The 15,768-nt window shown below is 36.2% G+C and overlaps 1 protein-coding gene across 1 annotated transcript in view; it reads left to right on the top strand.

The window, feature by feature from the left end:
* The window catches only part of Cfap47 (cilia and flagella associated protein 47), a 238,201-nt gene that overhangs the window by 132,235 nt on the left and 90,198 nt on the right, over positions 1 to 15,768 (top strand). Inside the window, exons 40-43 of the mRNA XM_021153316.2 lie at positions 3,395 to 3,462; positions 8,272 to 8,417; positions 11,481 to 11,589; positions 13,508 to 13,731. Coding sequence (XP_021008975.2) covers positions 3,395 to 3,462; positions 8,272 to 8,417; positions 11,481 to 11,589; positions 13,508 to 13,731 — 547 coding nt within the window. The remainder of the gene's footprint in view (positions 1 to 3,394; positions 3,463 to 8,271; positions 8,418 to 11,480; positions 11,590 to 13,507; positions 13,732 to 15,768) is intronic.

The raw sequence follows: 15,768 nt of genomic DNA, 5'->3' as shown, positions 1-15,768 counted from the left end.
TCCCAGAAGCTGTCTGCCTCTGTGGTCCTCACTCTCCCCTGTGCAGACTAAGTTCGGCGGAGTCCTGGAGCCAAGATGGCGCTCCCTGCAGGGTGGACCTCTGTCCTCCGGCCATGTGTACTCTTTTTCAGTTGTATTTTCAGTATTTTTATATTCATGTCTAAGAAAATATGCACTTGATTTACTACAGTATTTTTTTTTTCATCATGACTTTGTTCTACCAATAAATAAATAAATAAATAAATAGATAGATAGATAAATAAATAAATAAATGCTAGAAATGATTTTGGATATGCGCTTGCTATAAATTGTCTTCATACTGGTTAGGTATATATATTTTTTAATCTCTAATCTTTTCAAGACTTTTTTTTAATAAGTGGTTGTTAGATTTTGTCAAAGGCCTTTTCTACATTTATGGATGGGTAATCTGTTTCTTTTTTATTTCATTTTGTTTATATAGTGGATTACATTGATTGATTTTCATATGTTTAACCATCCCTGCATCTCTGACTTGTAACTATTAGTCACTGTGAATAATCTTTTTGATGTGTTTTTAGATTCCATTGGCAAGTATTCCTTTGAGTATTTTTATACTATGTTCATTCTTTATATTACATTATATATATTCTTTACATTTAAATTATGTCCATTCTTTATTGAATCTTTTTGTGACTTGAATATAAGGGTGACTATGGCTTTATAACCTGAATTTGGTAGTGTTCCTTCTGTTCTATTTTTTGGAATAATTTAAGGAGTGTTAACATTAGCTATTCTTTGGCAGTTTGGTAGAATTCTGGCCTTGAGATTTTTTTTTGGTCGTGGGGGAAGCAGCAGGGAGACATTTATTTTATTAACTAAATTACTTAGTTTAAATACTGATCTCAGCTTCCCTTTCCTCCTCATCTCCAGTTTCCTCTATCTCACCCCTGTCCCCTGGATCCATGCTTCCTCTCCTCCTCTGAAAAGTCTAGGCCTTCCCATGTATATCAACCAGCCTTAGCATATCAAGTTGCAGTAAGTCTAGGCACATCTTTGGCTACAGAGGGAGTCTAGACTTGGCAGCCCAGTTTGAAGAGTGATCCAAAGGTAGGCAACATAGTCAGAGAGACAGCCTCTGTTCCCATATTAGAAGTCTCACATGAAGACCCAGGTGTACAGCGGTTAGATATGTGTAGAATGCCTAGTTCCTTCCCATACATGTTTTCAGGTTAGTAGTTCAGTCTCAATGAGCCACTTTGTGCCCAACTTAATTGACTGTAGTTTTTTGGTAGTGGCCTTGACCCCTCTGGCTCCTTTAATCCTTTGTCTCACTCTTCTACAAGATTCTCCAAGTTCTGTTTAATATTTGGCTGTGGGTCTCTGCATCTGTTTCCATTAGCTGTTGAGTGAAGCCTCTCTGATGACAGTTATGATGGGCTCTTGTCTGCAAGTATAGCAGAACATCATTAACAATGTCAGGGGTGAATTCTCTCTCATGGCATTGGTCTGAAAGTGTGTCAGTCATTGCCCCTTCCCTCAAATTCTGTTTCATCTTTTTTATCCCTGTACATATTGTAGACAGGACAAATTGTAGGTCTAAGGTTTAGAAGCTGGGTTAGTTTCCCAATGTCTCCACTGGGAGTCGTACCTGGTTATAAGAGATGGCCAGTTCAGGTTCCATGACCCCCATTGCTAGGAGTATTAGGTTCTCTTTCATTGATCCCTGAGAGTTTCCATTGTCACAGATTTCTTCCTCATCTAGTGTTGCCCCCACCCAATCCAGTTGCCCCTCTCAGTGCTCTCTCCTTCTTTCCACCCCCAACCTCATTCCTCCACACCTTCCCCTTTAAGTCTTCCTCCCATCCTTCAATATGAAACTTATGTGAGAATATGAAACTTATTTAGGCAATGTTTTACATGCAGAAATCTATTTTATTTTAAGTGATGTCATTAAGAACAGTTGGGACAACTTATTTTGAAATTTTACTTTTAATCAGGGAATGGTAGATTATATAAGCTGCTGTTGATTGTATATAAGGAAAACACACCTATACAAAATGAATAAGAAAATCTTTTGCACTTTGGACATAGGTCTGTGATTTTGTTTCTTAAAAATAAATCTTGTGTGCTACAGAGATAGCTCCAAGTTTAAAAGCACTGACTGCTTTAACAGCGGTCCTGAGTTCAATTCCCATCATCCACATGGCGGCTCACAACCATGAAGAGATCTGATGTCATCTTCGGGTGTGTCTGAAGAGAGGGACAATGTACTCAAATACATAAGATAAATCTTTACAAATCATATAACATCATTTTGAAACAAAATAAATATTTTATTTAACGTTGGCTAGCTTCCAATATACAATGCCCTCTAATGGGCAGTTTGGAAAATGAAATTTTGTTATCCATGTTGTTTCAAACAATATTTTTTAAAATAATCTTTATTATTCTTTCCACTCTGTCTGCTCTCTACATGTGAATGTATCAAGCTATAGTACCTGTAACAGTATAAAATTAGTGTCTATCAAACATGCCAAATATTAGATGTTTCTTAATTTTTAACAAAAGGCATTACAGCATTTAAGTTTCCTACCAAAATATGTATTAGTAGAATTAAAGCACAGAATAATTATAAATGTGGGAAATAACATCAAGAAGAATATGTTGCTAAGAACATGTTACTCCTAATTTCAAATCAAATTAACAGAAATGGAGGGATTTCAGATTTTATTTAGATACAGTATGTTTCAGGGTCAAATTTAGTTTATATATATATATATATAGTAAATATTGGTTAAATGATTATTCATCAAAGTAATCATGAATGGTAACAGAGATAAATTGGGTTAAAATTAAGGGTCTGGCATACCTGAAAACATGAGAAGAGAGACAGTTGTCTCAGATTGTGATATGCTCTGTCATTTCTAGACCTCCAAGTAAAAATTCTAAGCTGCCAGATATCATATCTTTAAAGAAACAGATAAAATATGAAAATGATTATAGAGATTTTCTCCCCTTGGAAGGCAAGTTCTTTCTACAATCACTTTGGAAGAGAATTTCTGTTTAGCTCTAAGACACACCCTGTTTTTGACTCACTGTTTAAAAGTTAATGGGATATTTCACTAAAATTTACAGATAATATTAAACGTTTGAGCAAATGCCTTTTAATTCTGGCACTGAGGAGTCAGAGTAAGGGATATCTCTGTGAGTTCCAAGTCATCTTGATTTTTATAATGAGCTGTAGGCTAGCAAGTGATATACAATGAGACAACTGTTTCCAAAAAGTAGTGGAAATATGAAAAAATTCTAATTTGTTCTTGCCTTATTTTTGAGTTTGCTTATGATTATAGATAGTGATAATAATTGAATATCTGTAATCTTTAATAAAAGAGATATTCTTTCCCTCTTCTGACAGACATATGAGGAGTAGCGACTATGCTGCTGATCAGAGTTCTTCCCATGCTGAAAATGGCTTAAGAACATGTGAGTATCTCATTGAAACACTTGGGTTTTTGTTTGTTTGCTTGCTTGCTTTTGTTTGTTTGTAGTTTTTTCTTGTATCTGATTTTTATGTGAAAAAAAAAACTGAACTGAGATATTCATCACGGTTGCTTATGATAATAGAATGGTGACTTCTAAAAATTTCTGGCCAAATGCAGATTGACTTGTATCTGCCTTTTTTGTTAAGTATTCTTTTGAGGATTCTACTCCAACATTTTCTTTTACTACTGAGTCTGTTTCCACTAGCATGTAGGATACATATTTAAATATATGATCTTTATGTTGTTTTTGAATTTTATTAAACTTATTTTTATTGGGTATTTTATTTATATTTCAAATGGTATCCCCTTTCCTGGTTCCCCCCCAAAACCCCTATTCCCCCACTTCTATGAGGGTTTTCTCCCACCCATGCACTCCAGCCTCCCCTTTCTATCATTCCCTACATGGGGGCATCGAGCCCTCACAGGACCAAGGACCTCTCCCATTGATGCCCAACAAGGCCATCCTCTCCTACATATGAGGCATGCTGGCTACTTCCATGTATACTCTTTGGTTGGTGGTTTACTCCTTGGGAGCTCTGCGGGGGAGGGGGGTTCGGGCTGGTATACACTGTTGCTCCACCCATGGGGCTGTAAACTCCTTCAGCTCCTTCAGACCTTCCTCTTACTCTTCCATTGGGGATCCTGTGCTCAGTACAATGGTTAGCTATGAGCATGTGCCACTGTATTTATCAGTCTCTGGCATTTAAACCTACTTAAATACCTTGCATTTTTGAAGTTAGAATTATGAAAATACTGTTTTCACCTAGTATTATTAAGTAAATATAGGTCTCAAAAAGATGGACAAAGTTACACAAAGGGGGCCACAAAGAACTCAGATTTGACTTTCAGAAGATGATGTTTGAACATTGTATTTGACCATATTCTATTAAGATTTTGAATATGCTATGAAAAATATTGTAAAAGATGGGCAGAATGATCAATAGGAAACTGAATGTAGAAATGTTCTGGTTAACCATATCTTCAGATCTAACCATCATAATTACAGCAATAGTCAGTTGTAACACTTACCATCAAATAGAAGCTGAAACATGGAATATTTCCAAGCCATTTTATTCATGTGTCTTTTGTTTACTGATTCCCTACCCCTAGTATCTTACTTGAGGCAGCTGGCATATAATCTTATAAGTAGGATCTCTGTAGGTCTGACACTTCTCAAAACTAATAACTGAGTTTTAAAGGATAGAGAAGAAATGATTAAGCATATATTAGATTAGTATCATAAAACATGGCACTTCACTTCTGCTGAAGTCTGTCACAGAGTGTTTGTTCAGATGAAGTGATTAAGTTTTGCCTATCATCATTGTGCTACAGTAGCTTTCCAGGAATCAGTCAATATCTTTTAAAACTACTGAAAAAGAAATATGAATAAAGTTTTGTGGTTATAGTAGTTACTGTCAACTCAAATTGTCCATTATGTTTTATTATGTGAATTGCTTAATAAGCCATCAGTTAGAAATTCAACAAGGGCTGTTATACATATGTATATGTGTATATATATATATACATATATATACATACATACATGAATTAAATTTAAATAGTACTAAGATCTTTCATCAGATCATTTACTAAGGAATAGTTGATAGGTGAACATAGTTATATATTTTGTTATGTGAAACTTGAGATCATCAATAGAGGAGTGTTCTTCTTTCTCTATATCCTCGCCAGCATCTGCTGTCACCTGAGTGTTTGATCTTAGCCATTCTGACTGGTGTGAGGTGGAATCTCAGGGTTGTTTTGATTTGCATTCCCCTGATGATTAAGGATATTGAACATTTTTAGGTGCTTCTCAGCCATTCCGTATTCATCAGTTGAAAATTCTTTGTTTAGCTCTGTACCCCATTTTTAATAGGGTTATTTGGTTTTGTGGAGTCCAACTTCTTGGGTTCTTATATATACATTGAATATTAGCCCCCTTTCAGATTTAGGATTGATAAAGATCTTTTCCAAATCTGTTGTTGGCATTTTTGTCTCATTGACAGTGTTATTTGCCTTATAGAATCTTTGCAATTTTATGAGATCCCATTTGTTAATTCTTGGTCTTAAAGCATAAGCCATTGTTCTGTTTAGGAATTTTCCCGTGTGCCTATATCTTCGAGGCTTTTCCCCACTTTCTCCTCTAAAGTTCAGTGTCTCTGGTTTTATATGGAGTTCCTTAATCCACTTAGACTTGAGCTTTGTACAAGGAAATAAGAATGGATAAATTCTCATTCTTCTATATGCTAACAACCAGTTGAGCCAGCACCAGTCATTGAAGATGCTGTCATCTGTCCACTAGGTTATTTTAGCTCCTTTGTCAAAGATCAAATGACCATAGGTGTGTGGGTTCATTTCCAGGTCTTCGATTCTATTCCATTGATCTACCTGTCATTGTACTAGTACCATGCAGTTTTTATCACAATTGCTCTGTAATACAGCTGGAGCTCAGGGATGGTGATTTCACCAGAGGTTCTTTTATTGTTGAGAATAGTTTTTGCTATCCTAGGTTCCTTTGCTATTCCAGATGAATTTGCAGATTGCCCTTTCTAACTCAGTGAAGAATTCAGTTTGAATTTTGATGGGGAATGCATTGAATCTGTAGATTGCTTTTGCCAAGATAACAGTTTTTACTATATTAATCTTGCCAATCTATGAGCATTGGAGATCTTTCCATCTTCTGAGATCTTCTTTGATTTCTTTTGTCAAAAACGTGAAGTTTATCATACAGATCTTTCACTTCCTTAGAGTCACACCAAGGTATTTTATATTGTTTGTGACTCTTTTGAAGGGTGTTGTTTCCCTAATTTCTTTCTCAGTCTGTTTTTCTTTGGGTAGAGAAAGGCCAGTGATTTGTTTGAGTTAATTTTATATCCAGCTACTGCATGGTAGCTGTTTATTGGGTTTAGGAGTTCTATAGTGGAATTTTTAGGGTCACTTATATATACTATCATATCATCTGTAAATAGTGATATTTTGACTTCTTCCTTTCTAATTTGTATTCCTTTGATCTCCCTTTGTTGTCTAATTGCTCTGGCTAGGACTTTAACTACTATATTGAATAGGTAGAGAGAGAGTGGGCAGCCTTGCCTAGTCCCGGATTTTAGTGGGATTGCCTCATGTTTCTCTCTGTTTACTTTGATGTTGGCTACTGGTTTGCTGTTTATTGCTTTTATTATGTTTAGATATGGGCCTTGAATTCCTGAACTTTCCAAGACTTTTATCATGAAGGGATATTGGATTTTGTCAAATGCTTTCTCAGCATCTAATGAGATGATCATATGGTTTTTGTCTTTGAGTTTGTTTATATAGTGAATTATGTTGATGGATTTCAATATATTGAACCATCCTTGCTACCCTGAGATGAAGCCTACTTGATCATGATGGATGATTGTTTTGATATGTTCTTGGATTCTGTTTGAGAGAATTGTATTCCGTATTTTTGCATTGATATTCATAAGGGAAATACACTCGTCCTTTGCTGGTGCGATTGCAAGCTGGTACAACCACTCTGGAAATCAGTTTGGCAGTTCCTCAGAAAATTGGATATAGATCTCCTGGAAGATCCAGAAATACCACTCTTGGGCATATACCCAGAATATGCTCCCACTTGTAATAAGGACACATGCTTCACTATATTCCTAGCAGCCTTACTTATAATAGTAAGAAGCTGGAAAGAACCCAGTTTTCCCTCAACAGTGGAATGGATACAGAAAGTGTGGTACATTTACACAATGAAGTACTACTCAGCTATTAAAAACAATGAATTCATGAAATTCTTTGACAAATGGATGAATCTGGAGACTATCATCCTAAGTGAGGTAACCCAATCACAAAAACACACATGATATGCACTTTCTAATAAGTGGATATTAACCTAGAAGCTCAGAATACCCAAGATACAATTTGCAAAACACATTAAACTCAAGAAGAAGGAAGACCATAATGAGGATACTTCTATCCATTTTAGAAGGGGGGAACAAAACACCCATGGAAGGAGTTAAAGAGACAAAGTTCAGAGCAAAGAATAAAGGTATGACCATCCAGAGACTGTCCCACTTGGGAAGCCATCCCATTAACAACCACCAAACCCAGACCCTATTGCAGATGCCAACAAGATCTTGCTGACAGGAGCCTGATATAGCTGTCTCCTGAGAGGCTCTGCAGTGCCTGACTAATATAGAAGTGGTTGCTCATAGTCATCCATTAGATGGAGCACAGGGTTCCCAATGAAGGAGCTAGAGAAAGTAAGTACCCAAGAGCTGAAGGGGTTTTCAGCCCCCTAGGAAGAACAGCATGAACTAACCAATACCCCCAGAGCTCCCTGAGAGTAAAGCACCAATCAATAAAAATACATGGAGTGACTTGTAGCTCTAGTTACATATGTAGCAGAAGATGGCCAAGTTGATCATCAATGGAAGGAGAGGCCCTTGGTCCTGTGAAGTTTCTGTGTGCCAGTATAGCGGAATGCTTGGGCTAGGAAGCAGGAGTGGGTGGGTTGGGAACAGAGGGATGGAGGAGAGATTAGGGGATTTTTGGAGGAGAAACTAGGAATTGGAATAACATTTGAAATGTAAATAAAGAAAATATCTAATAAAAAAACTGGAGATCATATTACCAGTAGTTTCTTATTAACAGTATGTATTATGTTACATTGTTTTCAACATTTTATACATCCTAAAATGTTATTTATAAAATAATACTTTGTTTGAATAGTTTATTTATTAACTCTCTCTGTCTCATATTTTCATAGCAATTAAGTCTAACTTCATCAGAGAATTCTTCTGTTCATCAACAACACTTTCCCTGAGACCAAAAACATCTTCAAGTCTGGAGGTCTACTATCTTCCCTTTGACATGCATGTTCGCTATTGTGCCATCATCCTGAGCAACAAAGATGTAAGTACAGAATTGTATGCTGTGCTTCTTCCTTTATGGGTTGCTTCTGTTATGAAGTAAACATTAAAGGCAACATTTAAATAACTGGGACTACAGAAAAATTCATGCTTTTAGTCCTCAAATACCAAGGGAAGAATCTCTTTCTGAATGATAGTAAGAGTCCCACTACTTGTAGATAAATCTTATGGAAGCTGCTTATGGAAGTTCCATGGAATTAGAACTGCAATAAGTGGCTTTGTCTCAGTCTCTGTGGGTCATAGACCTGGTCATACTGAATCCTCTACTTATGGTCTATTTAAATATTAAGTGAAGGAACTGACCAAGACTGGCATCTCCTTGTAGATTTATCTGAGGAAGGATCTGCTTCCAACTTCACAAGTTGTTTTGGAATTAATTTCTTTGTCCCTGTGGCATTCATGCACCTTGGTTCTTAAAACCAAGAAAGGAGAGAACAATTCAGGGGAGGAAGGAAAGAGAAGACAAGAGAGAGGAGACTAATTCAGGAAGAGACTGATTGTACGATATTGATCTTGGGAATGGGGAATTTTTAGAATCCTCAGAATATATAGACACACATTCATATATATGTGTGTTCACTAAATTTAACTAATCGATGAAATTAGGAGATGGTTCTTTTGTTGTTCAGCATCATTTTAACTATCCTGTTTTTGTTTGTTTGTTTTTTCTATATGGTATTGAGAATTGTTCTTTCAATATCTGTAAAGAATTTTTAGTAGGGATTGCATTGAATCTGTACATTGCATTTGGAATGATGACCATTTTCACTGTTAATCCTACAGATCCATGAGCATGGGAGATCTTTTCATCTTCTGATATCCTCTTCAATTTCTTTCTTCAGAAAACTGTCACATAGGTTTTTCACTTGCTTGGTTAGAGTTAGACCAAGGTATTTTACATTATTTGTGGGTATTATGAAGGGTGCTGTGTCCCTAACTTCTTTCTCAACTGGTTTATCACTTTGGAAGAAGAAGGCTACTGATCTGTTTGAATTAATTTTGTATCCAGGCATTTTGCTGAAGTTGTTTCACCTGTAGGAGTTCTCTGTTAGAATTTTGTGGTTGGTCCATACTGATTTTCCTTAAAGAACCAGCTCTTAGTTTCTTTGATTATTTTTTATTGTTTTCTTTTTTCTAATTAATTATACTTTCATCCCAGAGTTTATTTCCTGCCATCTACTCCTCTTGGGTGTATTTGCTTATTTTTTCTACAGCATTCAGAAGTACTTTAAATTCATTAGCATGAGAATTCTCCAATTTCTTTATGAGGGCATTTAGTGTCATAACCTTTTCTCTTATCACTGCTTTTGTAGTGTCCCATACTTTTGGGAATGTTCTGCCCTCATATTTATTGAATTCTAGTGTTTTTAATTTATTATTTCTTCCCTGATCCACTGATTATTAAGTAGATTTCAATTTCTGTGAATATGTAGGCTTTTCTTTTTGCTTCTGTTGTTTAGTTCAGCTTTAATCCATAGTGATCAAATAAGATGCCTGGAGTTATTTCAGTCTTCTTATATCTGATGAGGCTTGCTTTGTGCCCAGTTTTATGGTCAGTTTTGGAGAAGGTTCTATGAATTGCCGAGAAGTTATATTCTTTTGTTTTTGGGTGAAAGGTTCTGTAGATATCTGTTAAATCTGATTAGTTCATAGAATCTTCTAGTTTCATTATTTCTCTGTTTAGTTTCTGAGTCTCTGGCTTGTCCATTGGTGAGAGTGGGGTGTTGAGGTCAGACTCTACTCTGCAAGCTCTGTCCCAGTTGGACTGCAGAACCAACTGGTATAGATTGGTAGAGCAGGGTTCCAAGCTGATTAGTCTTGGGGCCACTGAAGGTTTCCACAAGGAGGCTGGACAATCTTCGGTCTTGCAAGGCTCCTCTAGACTGAAGAGTTAGCCCAGAGCTAGACAGTGATGCTCAAGACTGAGTGCAACTCACATCTGCAGACTGTCCCAGGCAGATCAACTGTGATGGCATATGGACCTGACTTGGATGGAACTGGTCTGGCAGAGTTTCAAGCTGGTTAGTTTAGGGGCCACTGAAGGTTTCCATGTGGAAGCATGACATTTTTATGTTCCTAAAGGCCTCCTCCAGATTCTTTGTTTGAATCAGGATATAATATTTCCCCACTGTCATTTTCTGGTATGTCTTTAGAAGACAATCTTTTTTTTTTCTTCAACTTGCTTTTATATTATGATGTGGGCTTCAAAAAACACTAGCTGTCCAGAGAAATAAAATGCAATCTAAAGATCTGGTTTTCCTAAGGTTTTATAGCTGCTAAGAAAACAACAAATACATTCATGCTCACCACTATTAATTTCTCAGTTTATCATGTTGGTGCCCTTATGTGTTTCCCACTATTATTTTAGCTTTATCTGTTTAGTAGTTTGTACTTCTTAGCTAATAATGTGTCCCAAAATATTTTAGATATTTACTTTAAAAATGTACTTTAAAAATAGACTCATAGATTCACATGATTTTGAATAATTACATAATAATAATAATAATATGCTAAGATGAAAACAAGGAGGAAGATTAAGAGAAAGAAAGTTTAGAAGAAATAATGTAGTTGTTGCTATGTTGTTACAGGATAGGGACAAAGATTCATTTTTAAAAATTAATTAATTTATCTTTTTTACATTCCACATTTCCTCCCCCAAACCCCTGTCCACCCTCCTACAGCTCCACATCCCATACCTCCTCCCCACCCCCATCTCAACATGGATGTCCCCACTCCCCCATCCTACCTGACCTAAACTCCTTGGGGTCTCCAAAATTCTTTCATGTTCACATGATCATTTTAAGAGTACCTCTTAAGAATATTTATAAAGAATTTCTAGGATCTTCTTATGCAACTTTATATCTTTATAGAAGGCTAGTGTAATGCTATATTTATGTTTGGTTGTGGCTATATGATTAGTACTCTTTATTCAGAAAAGTATGCAAGAAAGTTCCTAGAAAGCATATAGATTTTCACTGTAACCTGAATATGGTTTATATTTTTGCAAGCACTTAAAAATTGATATTATTATATGCTTATATTTTAGATTGGAGATTTGATATACATTATAGAAGGAAGAGGTTTGATACCCTTGCCTTCCAATTTCCTTCCATTGGAGCCTCCAAGTCCAATTGACTACAGCACATCTCTAGAAGGTACACTGCACATGTTTTGTTCATTTGTTATATTAACAAACGGGATTATTACTTGTATGGTCATGTGAACGTCCTTATAGCACTTTTCTCCAACATGCAGTCATATTTTAGAAAGCCTTCTTCTAACTTTATTATGGTTTTACCCATAAAAAAGCACTATGTTAGCAATTAAAAATGTGATTAGTGGCTTCTTTAAAAATCTGTTTTCAGTCTTCAGATAATATTGGAATTTACTATACCAAATATTGTTCAATAAACCTATGCACTTCTGTTATATAATCACTACATTTTCAAAACTTCTTGTATTTTTCATAATCTAGACTTTTGTTTTTATGTCTGATTGTTGATTCCTAGCATTAGCATTGAAAGAGTTTGGTTGTTAATAAACAAAGTTTTACTTTTTGCCTATACTTAAAGAGCATCATTTTTATGTTTATTTCCATTTCCTCTACCTTATCCTTATATATATGGTAACTCTTTCCAGTAAGTGTGGAAATAAAAACTAAGGCTGAATATGAACTTTCAGCCATAAATTTTGATTGGAAAGAAAAGGAACTGAGAGATATGAATGGCCACTGATTTTGAAAAATCACAGATCTTGCCAGCAAATACAAGATTGAATATTTTATTTTATTAGGTTGGCAAGGAAATTATATTTGTTAGTTCATGATAATAATACTTTAAAAAGAAATCTCTTCATCATGGAAAAGAGGATTTTCTTATGTAAGATAAAGATCTAGGGTTTGATTGGTTGGTTGTTTTTATGTTTTTTGTTTCTGCTTTTGTTTTTTGTTTTTTGGGGTTTTTTGTGTGTGTTTTGTTTGTTTGTTTGTTTGTTTGTTTTTTGGTATTTCAAGAAAAGGTTTTCTGTGTAGCCCTGACTGACCTGGAACTTACTCTGTAGACCAGGCTGACCTAAAACTCAGAAATCCACCTGCTACTACCTCCCAAGTGCTGGGATTAAAGGCATGAGCCACCAGTGCCTGGCAGTTTTTTTCTTTTTCTTTTTTCATTGTTGTTGTTTTTGTTTTTTGTTTGTTTGTTTTATCTTAAGATCAGATTTTTCCCTGTAGATATACTGGCATGATCCTATAACTGGTGGGTTTTGTTCTCTTGTGAAAGGGATAGGTACATTCCATATATCATTAACAGTAGAAGAAAGTGACCTCACTGCATAACAGGATTAGTGCATTTTTCATGTGAGAATCTGTCCTAACTTGTCCTCATTAGAATTGCTATTACTGCTTTGTCAAGATCACAGTACACTATGTTTTGAGCATCTTGATATTTTTAACAATGCACTGTTAGAGTAAAGCTTCTCTTAGAGAATACCAATATAGAATATTTTATTTTTGATGTTTTATTTATTTATTTGTTTTTGGTCAAGTGGGACTTTTTTTTTAATTTGGATTTTTTTATTAGATATTTTCTTTATATACATTTCAAATGCTATCCCAAAAGTTCCCTATACCCTCCCTCCACCCTGCTTCCCTACCCAGCCACTCCCAATTCTTGGCCCTGGCATTCCCCTTTACTGGGGCATATAAACTTAGCAATACCAAGAGGCCTCTCTTCCCAGTGATGGCCGACTAGGCCATCTTTTGCTACATATGCATCTAGAGACAGGAGCTCTGGGGGTACTGGTTAGTTCATATTATTGTTCCACCTATAGGGTTTCAGAACCCTTCAGCTCCTTGGGTGCTTTCTCTAGCTTCTCCATTGGGGGCCCTGTGTTCCATCTTTTTGAATCCATTATTTCCAATTAATAGAAATTTATTATCCACTGATTTTTTCCTCTGTTTAATGAACATCATAACTAATTGCATTTTTTATGTTTCTAACCTCACAATTCATGCTTGATAGCAGTACCAAGGAAACTAATGTTCATTACATTCATGGATATTTTTACTTTCCCCAGAAGATAAAGAGGATCCAATTCTTTATTTGAATTGTAAACCCAATCAAATCCTTGATATGGACCTTAAAATACCACTGACTAATGAAGCAAAGGAAAAGGCTTTGGCTTTTGCAGCACAGCAACAGATGTCAACACTTGAATATGAACGAAGGGCTATCTCTGGTACTCTGGAGAGCAGTACCATTCGTGCGGCTGTTGCCCTCCTAGGACTTACCAAGATTGAGGTAGGAAAAGAGAAATGATTCCATTCATTTTCTTTTGAAAAAAAAAAAAAAACATGCCCAGCTATGTAATTATAGGATGGTTACTTAGACTTCCACAAGCTGCTATTTTTATATTTTAAATATAGTGATAATGGTAATTTATGAAAATTGAGATAACTTTGTAAATTACCTGTTAAATAATGAATGTTCTGTTTGTGCATGCTTGTGATTGCTGTTATGATTACTATTATCAGTAGTAATGCATTAGCATAGACTCTTATTATGGCTTGAAGTAATGTATAATCTGTTCTCAGTAAGCAAACAAAATGTATTTTTTTCAGAGCATTATTTTTCTTTTATTAGATATTTTCTTTATTTACATTTCAATTATCACCCCCTTTCCTGGTTTCCCCTCTGAAAAACCCCCTATCCCCTCCCCCTGCTCACCAACCCACACACTCCTGCTTCCTGGACCTGGTATTCCCTTATACTGGGGCATAGATCCTTCACAGGAACAATGGCTTCTCCTCTCATTGATGACTGACTAGGCCATCCTCTGCTTCATATGCAGAGCCATGAGTCCCACCATGTGTTTCTTTGATTGGTGGTTTAGTCTCAGGGAGCTCTGGACTAACTGGTTAGTTCATATTATTCCTCCTATGGGGCATAGATCCTTCACAGGAACAAGGGCTTCATGATAAAAGTCTTGGAAAGATCAGGAATTCAAGACCTATACCTAAACATGATAAAAAGCAATCTACAGCAAACCAGTAACCAACATCAAAGTAAATGGTGAGAAGCTGGAAGCAATCCCACTAAAATCAGGGACTAGACAAGGCTGCCCACTTTCTCCCTACCTACTCAACATTGTACTTGAAGTCCTAGCCAGAGCAATTCAACAACAAAAGGAGATCAAGGGGATACAAATTGGAAAAGATGAAGTCAAAATATCACTTTTTGCAGATGATATGATAGTATATATAAGTGACCCTAAAAATTCCACCAGAGAACTCCTAAACCTGATAAACAGCTTCGGTGAAGTAGCTGGATATAAAATTAACTCAAATTAAACCCCTCAGCTCAGTACTCTCTCTAGCTACTTCATTGGGGACCCTGTGCTCAGTACAATGGATGGCTGTGAGCATCCACTTCTGTACTTATCAGGCACTGGCAGAGCCTCTCAAGAGACAGATATATCAGGCTCCTTTCAATAAGCACTTGCTGGTATCCACAATAGTGTTTGGGTTTGCTGGTTGTATATGGGATGGATCCCCATGTGGGGCAGTCTCTGGATGGTCATTCCTTCAGTCTCTGCTCCACACTTTGTCTCTGTAACTCCCTCCATGGGTATTTCATTCCACATTCTAAGAAGGATCCAAGAATTAATACTTTGATCTTCTTTCTTCTTGAGTTGTATGTGGTTTGTGAATTGTATCTTGGGTATTCCGATCTTCTGGGCTAATATCCACTTCTCAGTGAGTGATACCATGTGTATTCTTTTGTGATTGGGTTGACTCACTCAGGATGATATCCTTCAGATCCATCCATTTGCCTAAAAATTTCATAAATTTATTGTTTTTAATAGCTGCGTAGTACTCCATGGTGTAAATGTACTACATTTTCTGTATCCATTCCTTTGTTGAGGGACATTTGGGTTCTTTTCAGCTTCTGGCTATACAACCACTCTGGAAATCAGTTTGGTGGTTCCTCAGAAAATTGGACATAGTAGTATCTGAGGACCCAGAAATGCCACTCCTGGGCATATACCCAGAAGATGCTCCAACATGTAATAAGGACACATGTTCCACTAAGTTCTTAGAAGCCATATTTATGATAGCCAAAATGTATTTTTTAAAGATAAACACACTGTGAACATTCTAGCTTCTGACAGATAAAAGCCAATTTCCTGATGATGCTCTAAGAATGGCCTTCTGACTCAGTACTATCTTTTCCCATAATCTCAGCTCCTCCATTAGAACCCCTAAGTACAGTCCTTTTTTTTTTTTTTTTTTTTTTTTTTTCCAGTATCCTAGACATATGTATGACCCTATGGCCTTT

This window comes from Mus caroli, chromosome X (genome assembly GCF_900094665.2).
Source record: "Mus caroli chromosome X, CAROLI_EIJ_v1.1, whole genome shotgun sequence".
Classification (NCBI taxonomy): Eukaryota; Metazoa; Chordata; class Mammalia; order Rodentia; family Muridae; genus Mus; species Mus caroli.
Note: the sequence above shows the minus strand (reverse complement) of the source record. Positions and strands in the feature narration are given on the sequence as shown.